The sequence below is a fragment of the Carettochelys insculpta genome, chromosome 13 (genome assembly GCF_033958435.1).
Source record: "Carettochelys insculpta isolate YL-2023 chromosome 13, ASM3395843v1, whole genome shotgun sequence".
Classification (NCBI taxonomy): Eukaryota; Metazoa; Chordata; order Testudines; family Carettochelyidae; genus Carettochelys; species Carettochelys insculpta.
In genome coordinates, this window is record NC_134149.1 from 18,232,586 (window position 1) to 18,245,353 (window position 12,768).

The 12,768-nt window shown below is 44.1% G+C and overlaps 1 protein-coding gene across 3 annotated transcripts in view; it reads right to left on the minus strand.

The window, feature by feature from the left end:
- COL4A6 (collagen type IV alpha 6 chain) overlaps positions 1 to 12,768 on the minus strand; it is a 244,677-nt gene that overhangs the window by 145,801 nt on the left and 86,108 nt on the right. For all 3 annotated transcript variants that reach the window (XM_075008105.1, XM_075008104.1, XM_075008102.1), the window contains exon 4: positions 12,426 to 12,509. In XM_075008105.1, coding sequence (XP_074864206.1) covers positions 12,426 to 12,509 — 84 coding nt within the window. The remainder of the gene's footprint in view (positions 1 to 12,425; positions 12,510 to 12,768) is intronic.

The window sequence follows — 12,768 nt, forward strand, 5'->3', positions numbered from 1 at the left end:
TCCTGGAAGGAGGGTAGATTGAAATATGGAAATACATGTCCTGTAAGTTGAGAGCTACGAACCACTCCCGCCACTCCAGCATTGGGAGTATGAGACCCAGAGATATCATATGAAATTTTATCTTTTTCTTGAACTCGCTGAGACCTCTTAGGTCCAGGATGGGTTTCAAGCCCCCTTTGGTTTCAGAATTAGGAAATACTGGGAATAAAACCCCTGTCCCCTGAACCTGGGAGGAACTTCTTCCATGGCCCCAGAACCCAGGAGGAATTGAAATTCCTGCCATAACAGGATCTTGTGAAAGGGGTCCCTGAAGAGGGACAGGGAAGGGGGTTCAGAAGGGGGATACGAAGAGAACTGAATGGCATATCCCCTGTCTACTGTAGGCCGGACCCACCAGTCTGTGGTGATGCTGTACCACGTATGGTAAAAGGGGGATAGGCAAAACAAAAAAAGTGGAGATGCTGGAGTGGGTGAGATCAACTTGATGCTCCCAAACGTGATATCAAAACTGAGGCTTGTGTCCCTGTGGGCCCTTTTGGTGGCCTTGAGGTTGTTTGCCTGAATGGCACCTGCACATCCTGTTCCTTCTACTGCCATCCCTTCTGTGGCTATGGAAAGCTTCTTTGCTGAGGACGGGAGTTAAGATGCCTGCATTGATTGGTAGGTGTATGCAGGCCCAAGGATACTTTAGGACTTTGATGGCCCTAAAGTCTTTCAGACTATGCAGTCTTTTATCTGTCTTATCTGAAAATAGGGTAGGGCCATCAAAGGGGAGATCCTAGATCATCTGCTGCACCTCATGAGGCAGGCTGGAAACCTGCAACCAAGCCCCCCTATGCATTGCCATTCCGGAGGCCATAACCCTTGTGGCAGCGTCCACAGCATCCAATGCTGCCTGCAAGGCCGCCCTTGAAATCAGTTTGTTCTCCTTCACCATGGCTGTGAAATCCTGCTTGGCTTCAGGTGGCACCATCTCAGAGAAACTAGACAGGGGGATGACTGTATTATAAGCATACCTACTAACCAGAGCCTGCTGGTTAGCAATCCTTAATTGCAACCCTCTCATTTAATAGACACTCCTTCTTCTCACAGAGGTCCAAGAGTTTAGTTTCTCTGTTTTTTGGGGAGGGACTGTGTAACCTTTGGTGCTCTCTATGGTAGTGTCCACTACCAGGAAATGAGGTGGGGGGTGCATGAACAACATTCAGTGCCTGGGGATGGGACAAAGTAGCATCTCTCATTCCTACAGGCTGTAGGAAGGGCAGAAGCAGGGGTCTGCCGTTTTGGCCATAGTGGCAATTGTTTTAAGTATGGGCAGAGCCACCCTGGTGGGGCCTAAAGAAGCCAAAATGTCTGTGACAGGGTCCATTCCATCCCTGACCTCCTCCGCTTACACCCCCAAGTTTTGGGCCACTCTCCTAAGGAGCTGTTGAAAAGCCCTGCCATCCTCCAATACAGGTGAGGCCAATGAGCCTACTACCGCCTCATCTGAGGAGGAAGAAGATGACAGCCCTTGCAACTCCATTTGGAGAGGAAGGGCAGTAGTGACCTGTTCAGGCACTTGGCCCCCCATGAAAATTATGGGCAAACTTAGGGGCTCCATAGGCAGATCTGGCATAGGCACGAGCCGGCCAGAAAACCCTGCCAGAGGTGACACAAACGGCACCGTTACCACTTCCTGCACTTGAGTCAGTGCTGGTGCCTGGGCTGGTGCCTGCTCCATTGGCACTGGAGATACAATTATGGATGGCGCTGGCACCGAAGAGGTCCAGTGCTGCTGTAACAACACCAATGATTATGTTGCGGTTGACTCTGATGAAGTAGACGTAGACAGCTCCATGACGACCATGGCTTCCTGTCTTTGTTCCGGTGGTGGGGCACCCAGTGATGCTGACGGTGCTGAGTGTGGGAGTGGCATGGCCCCCAGCACTGTTAAAGGTATTCCAACGGCATGGCCCTGCACCTCATGAAATGTTCATGGGTCCAGAAAGGCCACTGCTGAGTCACCTGTGAAGTCGGCAGCCAACCCATATCGTCTGAGCAACAACTATGGTGACTGTGATGGCCATGGCGTGACCTTCTTGAGCTCCCTCTCCATGCGGAGCTCGAGTAAAAGGAGTCCAACTCTGATGCCGATTCAGAAGCAGATGATCATGGCGGGGCCATCGGAGTCAGCGCTGATGTCATGCACACCAAGGATGGTGCTGGTGCCACAGTATAGGACGCCTGGAACTGGACCACTGTCTGCTGGGTCAGCACTGGAGCGCTCAGCATCGAATACAGCGTCAGTGCCAGCACTGACAGGAGCGCAGATGCTGGCGACGGTGACACATCTGTGAGCCCCAATCACTCTCTTTCAATGCTATGGTGCCTGTCCTCCATAGATGGAGAAGGATCCGACACTATCATCTGCAGAAGTCCTTGTGCTGCTTGAAACACCGCCAGCATTGAGGGCAAGTCCAGTGCATGGGGCTCCCACTCCACACTGGCTTCAACAGACCTGCCTCCTGCCTTTCAGCAGTGCGCACCGGAGCCTTGGACTTGAGGTCGCCCTGTTTTGACTTTGGCGAGCGATGCCTTTCATGCCTCCTCTTCTTCATTGGCACTAGAGATGGACTCCTACGGTGCCGAGAAGGCGCTGGTGCCTGCACCTGCTCTCAGTGCCAGGAGTCCGTAGGCAGCACCATGGTTGAAGGCATTGATGCACTTTGCAATAAGGAGGCTCCACTCTCCGCTTGCGCTAGAGATTCTTGAGGCTTAAGAGCTGCCTCCATTAAGAGGACTTTAAGGAGATGGTCCCTATCTTTCAAAGTTCTGGGCTTAAAGGCCTTACAAATTGGACACCAATCATGTAAGTGTCCTTCCCGCAAGCAAATCAAACAGGCTAAATGGGGGTCACTTTTGGACATATGTTTGCTGCATTTTGAACAAGTCTTAAAGCCTGGGGAGCAAGGCATTCCCCAGTGCCGAGGCACCAAGGGGTACAGAAAGCCCCACCTCGGCTATTAGTTAAAACACTAAGACTATCAGGTACTAAAATTATTTACACTTCTTCAAGAGCTATTTATACTACAATAAGCTACTAGCTAAAGAATTGAGCAGAGAAAGCAAGAGCTCCAACGACCGGCAGCATGGCAAGAAAGAACTGAGCGAGAGTGTGTGTGTGGGGGTGTCAACTGGTGCATACATTGGTTGCCATATCGGTGCCACTCCAGGGGACGCCACGCCACACCACACCGACCTTATGGCTACTGGCTAGGGCAAAACGCTTCCAGCAACTGGGCATGTGCCCATGTACACCTAACTTGGAATGGACATAAGCAATCACTCCAAGAACTCTACATTTGTTCCAGGTTCACAAACCCATGCATGTGAGATAATATGGTTACCTCCTTTCTAGGGTGGTTGCGCTAAACTCTTAAAAGCATCTGACCTCTCTATTTACAATTATCAGCAGATTCCCTACACTAAACAAAGGAAATGCTATAGGAATTGCAAATGTTAAGATTGCAATACTGAGGTAACATTATCTAGCCACAGGAGGCAAAACTCAGGAAAAGAGCTGCTCCCTAAGCACATTTAAACACCCTCCCCAAAAACTTAATAATAAATTCAGGAGAAAATAACACCATGAAATTTGTCAATCATATTTCTCCCATCTATTCCAAGGGTTGCTCCTCTGTGCCTTTGGTGAGTTGAAGATTGCTAATCACCATAAGATGAGCGTAAAATCTCTGTTACCAATATGACCTTAACCCTTGGAAAACAGCAGTTAGATTACATCTTCCCAAAATGTGGCCTTGAGTTACTGTGTTCAGTCCAAACTCCTTGGACATGTGTCTACCTCTTCCAACTATTTTGGCCTTCAGTGGTTGGGTTAAAAACTAATTAAGTGCACATAGCTAATGTACTATGCTCTTACCATACTTATTCTCAAGTTAGGTGAAGTTGTGGAATCTCAGGCACTTCTATGTGGTAAAGGCTGGCAAATGTGTCTGATTAGGAAAACTGAGTGTCTTTACAGCATTAATGGTTTTATAATTGACAGGGCAGTTAGATAAATAACTTCATTTTAATGGGCTTCCATTTAATCAGGCAGAAGGGCTTTAGCGAGCACATGATTTACAACAGAAATATTTACTGACATGATTACAAGTCACAGGAACAATTTAAGATAATTAGTAATACCAGAAATTGAATTTTAGCTTTCTCAGTAAATTTTGGACACATTAGATATATCATCTATTAATTTTGGGTGCTTTGGGTGTCATTTCAAGTTCTCTCCTTTTCAAAAACCTACCTCTTAGAACATTGACAGAGGTGAAACACACAAGACTAATATCAGTGGGAAGGCAACAAAACACATCAATCAATGTTTAGAGAAAGCTGAATTACTGTTATAACTTCCAAGGAAAGTGAGCAGGAATCAGGAGATGGTTCAAGCTCTGCAAACACTACGACTGCTAGTTTATCTTTGGAAGTGTTTAAAAGTAGATGACAAAGTATATATATATATATATATATATAAAAAAACATGAAAGCCAACACTACCATATACAGATGCAAAATGAACTGCAGAGATGAAATGGTGCAGGCCATCTACTGCTTGCTTAACACTTCCCACTTTGAGATTCTGTAGCCACAAAAAATCTTCCCCCATTTCCACCAATTCACAGATATAGGCATGGGAAATAAGGGGGGGGGGGCTGGGGAGGGAGGCATGTGCTGTAGCATCCCTCAGATTTTGTGCCCTGCACTGGGGTCCCAGCTGCACTGCCCATGCCCAGGGGCCACAGCACTGAGTTGGGTCCTGGCTGCCAGTTCCACAAGTCCTGGCCACGGAACCTATGGACTCTGCTGTTGGCCCTAGTATCCCAGCTGTTGGGGTTTCTGCTGCCATACAAGATCCTGGCAGCTCCACTGCAGGCTCCATCCAGATGCCCTGCACCCAAAACTCTGCAGCTGGCCCCAGGTGTCAACCCAGCCTGGAGCAGTGCGGGGCATGGATGGGGTAACGCAGTGGGAAAAGTAGCTCAACACCTCCACTCTAAAAATTGTTCCAGAATCACTCCTCACACTGAATGCATAACTTGCCAATAAGACCACCAGTATGAAATGAACTTTTTCAAAAGCTCAAAAGTTAACCCTGCCCTAAGCTTTGGATCAAACACTGAAGAAAGAAGGGAGGGAACAAGGATGACATGTTATTTAAACACTGTAACTTCTGCTGACAGTGTTTGTTATGTGCTGATCACGTTTTAGCTGCAGATCACTCATCTACATAATGGAGTACATGAATTAGAACTACTGACTTTCATTTACCTAAACCTGAACATTTATTTTACTCTCTTTAAATGTTAATTTTAAAATGGATCTAGTCAAAGTCCAATTTTCTTGGTATCCTTTCCTTCATACATTACATATTCCTGTTTGTAGGGTTAGGTGATTATTTTTTTCCCTACATGTAAGGGTTTTCAGTCACTTCCCCTTCTGCATTACATTTCCTATCAATTTCATATGGGTTGATAGATTTGCTTCTTTAGTTGACATCCAGAAAACATTTTTAAAGGAGGACTGCTATAAAAAAATGCAAGGGGAGCTGATTACCTAATTGTACAAGTCAGATCAAACACGTATACTGTGACTGTGTGAGTACTTACTGCATTGTTTGTGCAAACTGCACTAATAATAAAAGGCACGGAAATAAAAGTGCGCATATGTACGTGGACCTTAGCCTGACCACTGTCACAGGCCTCCTTTTAAAAATGGAGTTCATCTTTTTTAATTGATAGTTGCCATCTTAGCTGACATCCGAGATTGAACTACAGACCTCCAGAGCTAAACACTTGAATCTATTCAGTTTGATCTAAAGAGCCAAGCTCTCTAACTGGCAGCTGTGACAGCCACTATGGATTGAGCAGAGAGAAGAAATGTTACAAACTCTGGTGGATTACTTTTACACTATTATTTGTTTAATATTAAACCTCTTGCACAAACCTTAATTTATCATTTATCAACCAAGAGTAACTAATCAAAATGAGCTGAGTTGATGTGTTTTCACTTGAAAATGCACATTGTCTACAGGAACAAGAACAAACCCACAGAAATTCTTAGATTTATAACAGAACTGTCCCCTACAATATGTACTAACTCCCTATGCTAAACAATCTGTTCTACTTGCATTTCGCTGTAAAATTGGGAGTTCCTTTCCCAGAGCTCTTCTTTACATCTGTGTGGCTTGTATGCGTGTCTCCCTCCCAACTGAAATTGGCCCAATAAAATAGATAACCACACTCATCTTGTCTCTCTGGCTACATCTACCTGAGAAGCCTCTGCTCACAGAAGTCACTGTCAGAAGGGACTTCCCAACAAAACTTCTGTAGACAGATCATGTCTACACATGAAAGTAGATCAAAAAAGCAATCCACTGTATCAGCAGAGAGTAGCCAGACTGCCCAGCCCTCACTCAACAGAACAGCTGACAGAAGCTCTGCAAACAGGGCTGCCTGGTGAACCGGAAGTTCTGTCTGCCAAAAAAAAAGGGCCCTGGACCATCTACTTGGCTGTTTTGTTGACAAAACACTTCCAAGAAAGGCATCATATCTGAACGGGGAGAAGTATCACGCTGCTGACGGATGTGTTGGGTTTTGTGAACAGAGCACATTTTGCATGTAGATGCTCTTAGGTTTTTCCCAACGAAAGCCCAGTTTTACTGGAAAAACCCTCGTGTCTAGATGTAACCTCAATTTTTATAACTGGAAGAATGAGGTTAATTTACAGAGCTGCCTTTGTTGTTTCAACATTTACTCATGATTGCCGCATGATGGCTACATCTACACTACAGAGATCTTTTGAAAGAACCCCTTCTGGAAGCTCTCTTCCAAAAGAGCTTCTTTCGAAAGAGTGAGTTCATATGCAAAAAAGCAGATCAAAAGAACGATCTTCGTTTCTGAAAGAAAGTGTCCAAAAGAATGGGCCAGGGATGGAAACTGCTCTTTCGGAAAAAGGGGCCCTCAGAGCACATACATATGTTTTCTTTCAAAACAAGCTTTTGAAAGAAGGAGCTCTTCCTGAAACAGGAAAGGAAGAGCACTTTTGCAAGGCGTGCCACATTCTTTTGATTTACTTCCGTAAGAAGGCTTTCGGTTTATAGACGCTCTGTGGGATCTTTTGAAAGAGCCCCTTTCTTTCAAAATATCTTTTGAAAGAACTGGCTAGTGTAGACACAGCCAATGTGTTATCAGTACCAGACACAGCAAAGACAATGATCTGGAAAGCTTCTTCCACATTGTGTCACAATGCATCATAGCTGTAAAGGTTAAACCTCTCTAGTACGACACTCTCTCATCTAGCAATATCCCTACTCCAGCATCATTTTAGTTAGCTGGATTATCGCTGACCACGGGTATGGCCAAGTTTCCTGTCTTCCCAAAACGTTTTTTACAGCCACAAGTCCTGGCTCTCAGTTTTCTGTTCTGTTATTTCGCAGTAATTCAGCCCTATATGTATTCTGAGAGTCCAGTAAGCAGTGGAAGTGTTGGTAATGTTGCTAGCCAATAATGACCTCCCACAGTCTAGCAACTTCTCTCTTTCAGCACCAGTCAGGTCCCAAGGGTGCCACACTAGAGAGATTCAACCTGTATTTTAAAAAGGGGCCATTTCTAAAGACTGTGTAGTGGTTATGTATGTGAAAAGCAAAAGACACTACTATAGTCTACTCTGCTTCCCTCTTATTCTATTCTAGTCTCTTTGTCTGAAAGACTAGGAAGGCTGCATGTTGTGGTGTTGGCTTTAGTGAAAATGACATCTTCCCACCAGGAAAGGTGCTTGGGCAGAATGAATTGATGTCTGCTCACCCAACATTCATCAGATACAATAATTTACAGGGTAGAAACCTCAGTTCCCAAATGCAGTGGGAATTTCACCACTGACTTCAATCGAACCAACTCAGTATCTACCAGAGCTGGATTTGAATCAATGACTGAGATCAAGAGCTCTTCCAGAACTGCTCTCTCATCCTCTAGGTTTAAAAGTTAACAAGGTCTGAATAAACATAAATGTATAACCTAAAAAAGGGAAAGCTGTCTCCAACCAGCCAACCAGTAACCAGCACTTCTCAGAGTGAATGAAAACCATAGGGATAGCTGGAAATTCAGATATCTTTTTGAACACATACTTAACATGACAGCTTGTTACTGGAATATTACAGGTGGGCACCAGACAAATACTGAGCAACAGTGTCTTCTAATTTCTGAACATGGCAGACAAGTGATCTCTACAAAATGCATCTCCACAGCTTTTAAAGATACAAAGGCTATAACCTAACAAACATATCATAGGGGTGTTTGGTGCTCTTAACACTGAGACAACAAATATAATATTCTCTAGCAAAATTAAGAGCATAGAGATAAAATTTTCAAAAATGTCTAAGTGACTTAGGAGTCTATGTTATTGAAAGTCAGTGACACATGTTTGAAATGCTAAAAAGCCAAATGAGTTCTCAGGTCAGGAATGAAAAGAGTCCAAAATCTTTGTGACATCTTAACAAAAGAAACACCAAGAGCTCAAACTGCAAGGTCAACAATGTGGTGGTCAGTTCAAACAATCAAGCTGAACTTGGGGTGTAAATAGACAGCAGGACGATGCTCTACACTGCCCAAGGGTCAGGGCATTTATGAGATATTCAATTCAAGAAGCAAGGCAAGCTTGTGCCTCACTGGCAGGACCTGATAATGCAAGGTACTGAGTGTATTTGACTCCCACTGATCCCTATAGGAGCTAATCTCCTTCAGTACCCTGGAGGAAGCACTCATCACTTTGCAGGATCAGGCCAATGAATTAAAGGAAGAATTATAATTCCTATTAAACATTTGAGGATGCTACCTTTTTCTCTCTCGTATCATTACAAGAAATTACAAGAAATTAACAGCTTTTCCATACAGGGGACTCCCCTTATACGTCGCCCCGATGTACGTTATTTCACACTTATGTCATGGACATATTAACGGCAAAGACATAACAATTCCCCACTCTTATATCACCCTTCCTTGGGGAAGCAGTGGGACTGCGGGCAGTTGCCCCATCCCTGCTGCCTCCTCGAGTCTCAGGGAGGGACTGCGTCTGCCCCAGCCCTGCTGCTGAGACTCAGGGATGGTGGTGGAGAAGTGCCATGGTTTCCCTGTCCCTGTCGCTGAGGCTTGGGAAAGGTGGAGAAGAAGTGCAGTGCCCTGCCCCATCCCATTCCCTGGGGCTCCTGGCAGCACTGAGGGCTGACACGGCCCAGGACTCAGGGAGGGCGGATGGCTGCCGTCTCCTTCCTGGCTCCCTAGGCTTCCAGCACCTGCTCAGCATCTCATTGCACATCTGGAGCCCCCACTGACAGCACTCGCTCCGAGCAAGGTTGACAAGCTGTCCGGTGAGCTTGGGGGGCAGCCCCAGGGACACCCTGAAGAGCGGCAGCTTGCCGGGAATGTGGGAGGTCCCTATCCCCCTGTATTTACATGTGTTCTTATGGGGGAAAATTCTCCTTTATACATCGTTTCACTTTACATCTCAAATTCATGGTCCCTAACTACGAGGTATAAAGGGGGTCCCCCTGTACCAAAAAGGGTGTTAAAAGGAGGGAGAAAAATTTTATTCCTTAGCTTCTGATGACAGGACAAAAAGTAATGGGCTTAAACTGCAGCATGAAAGGTTTAGGAAAAGCTTGTTAACTATCACAGTGGTTAAACACTGGAATAAATAGCATACAGAGGTTGTGGAATCTCCATCTTTGGAAATATTTGAGAGTGCATAAGACAAACACCAGTCAAGGACGGTCTAGATAGTGTCTGGCCCTGCTGTAAGGGCAGGGGACTGGACTTGATGACCTCTTGAGGTCTCTTCTAGTTCTAGTATTCAACGATCGTCTGCTTTGCTCTTTATAAAAGGCAAAACTCTCTTTATCATGCAATTTGGAGCACTTGCTTTAAACACATCCTATATGAACAAACTGCATAATAATCAACTGTTCCAAAAGGTATACATTACACTGAAAGAAGCAGAGTCCAGCATAAAGTCTTTGCTTTATGTACTATAGTGTCATAGGCAACAAGTGACAGGAAAGTGGCTTACTTCTTAGGTTTTCAGATGGGGTTTCAGGCTTTCTTAGGTTAACTCTGTTCATTGTTAATACAGGTAATGCAAAATACTTGCTTTAATAACTAAAAATCCTTCAGAATTCTCAATTACTTTTCTCCACTTTGGTGACTGCAAATAACTACATGCTTTGTAAGCTCACTGAACTCTTTTTGTATGCTCTTTACTGGGGTGTAACGTAGTGAGATGCACAAAGGTAAGTGCTGCGTTTTGCAAATGTGCTGATCATCTGCAGCACACTCTGCAGTCAATGGCACAGATTGTACAGTAAGGTCGCAACATTCGCAAGTGTGACATTCGTAAATTCAGTTATTCACAAAGGCCACTTCCCTGGGGCTACAGATGGGGAGCACCAGCAGCTGCTGCTTCCTCGGGGCTCCAGGGCCCAGAGCGCCGGTGGCTGCCACTTCCCTGGGGCTCTGGGCCAAGAGTGCTGGCGGCTGCTGCTTCCTGGTGGCTCTGAGGCCTGGAGCATTGGCAGCTGCCGCTTCCCCAGGACTCTGGTGGGGAGTGCGGGTGGCTGATGCTTCCCTGGAGCTATGGGGCCCCCATATTTGCCAAAATCAACATTCATGAGGTTCTGAACATGGAACCCTCACGAATGTTGTGAGCCTACTGTATTATGAATGACTTGTTGAAGGCTACACGGTGAGTCAGTAGCTAAGTCAGAATAAAAGCAGCCTCCTGCTCTACCTTTTAAAAATATTTCCCACCCTCCACATGAAGTTCTGAATAATAAACATCTCTGACATATGGAGTAATAGTAAAATACCTAAGAATTCATGACACACTTAAGCTTGTGCATAAATCCATTTTAAGCATGTGCTTAAATTCAATCCTGAATAAGGATGTGTCCCTGAACTGAGGCCAAGAAACAGATTCAGATTCCTTAAGTTAACAGGAGAGTGATGTTCTGAATTTCCTTACTTGGTATAAATCAGGACTGCTAATGATGCTGAGGGTACTTTTGTTCCTGAAAGATGATTTTTACCATAGTGAAATAACTCATTTCTAACTTGCTAGCATTACAAACTCTTTTTATAGCTGCTAGTGATTTAATTTATAATTGCACTTCCAAGGAGGCAGATGTTAGCTGTAAAATACACATTACTGTTCAAGGACTTGCTTAAAAATGTGAAGAGGAAGGAGGTACAAGCCACAGAGCTTTTGCAGATTGTGGCTTCTGGTATTCTCTTTGGGACATGCACATCAGAAAGTTATCACATTGAATGCAGAGTATATTATATACCTGACACGAAAATATTTTTTTTGTTAGGAAAAGAACCCAGGTAGGAATTTGGAAAACTGAATTATTACTGTTGCTTCTGCAAATTTAGTTGTGAAATGACAACAAAAACACAAATTGGTTGGGAAAAAATCAGTAACATGACTGTGTTTTTCTGCACAAAGTAGTAAATACCCCTCATATGGCAGTGCAAGCAATAGAAATGAATATGTTCTTTAAGCAAGAATAATTACTTGACTACTGATAACTAGGAAGAAGTAATGCAGAGACTCAGTTCTACTTGTAGAGGTAGTGAGATCTCCCCAAATAATTACCTAAATGCACACCAGCTGAACTCTCTCCTGACTCCATTACCTTCGTTCAAATGTGTCACATTACTTATTTTGATGTCTGCCGAATGCAAAGCAATCCAGCACATACGCCAAAAAAAGGAGTCCCTGAGCAAAAATTAACATTATAAGCGAATAAAGGTGAAGCCAAGCAGCTGTCTCTCATTTCCAGTTACAGAACAAACAAGCACGATCAGATCAAGCTGATAGCCCTTGCCCATACATACATCAGCCAATACAAAGCCAGGAAAAAAACGGCAGCTCCCTATAAGTTATACTTTGACATTGTGGTTTGAACAAATCCCCAAAATTCAGAGGGGGCTACATCTAAATCTAAATAATCAAACTGTCTAAGCAAAGACCAAAAATCTGTCATTAGCAACCCTGTAGAAGCATGTGCAGTACAGATTGGCAAAATTTTCTATGGAAGCCAAGTGAAATCAGCCCCTCAGATGACACAGTGTAATGACTTATATATACTATATAGATATATTGTTTTGTTAAAGCCTGGTTGCACAGCTTGTGAACATCAACATCCATAACAGTTTTCAAAAACTTAGCCTGGGCCAATTTGCATGCAGCTGGTCTTCATCACTTCTCTTGTCTCATGAAGTTATTAGATGGACGCTTAAGCATATTAATTTTGTTTTTCTAAAGAGGTGGTAAGACACACAAGGGCTGTTTTTCTTCAGCTAACAAAAGAGCCAACATACCCGAGCACCTTTCTCTGGAAAACATTTGCAGGAGGTGCTGCAATCTCGACCCCCACACGATCCGTTATAGGATTTCTTCCCACCCTGTAAAAGAAAAAGAGGAAAAATTGAGTAACTAGACCCTTCTGGGCATCTGAGTTTCTCAGTCAAAATGGTATAATTAAGAGCTGGTTCATTTCAATTCATTTTGAAGATCTACATTAGTCATGTGGATTTGTTTGACGTTAACCCGACAGATTAATTAACTTGCACCTTTTAAGCAATTGGCCCATTTTCAGAAACACTGATCATGTCAACATGGAAAGAGGAAAGACAGATTTATAAGCTGAGCCTGATCATGCAA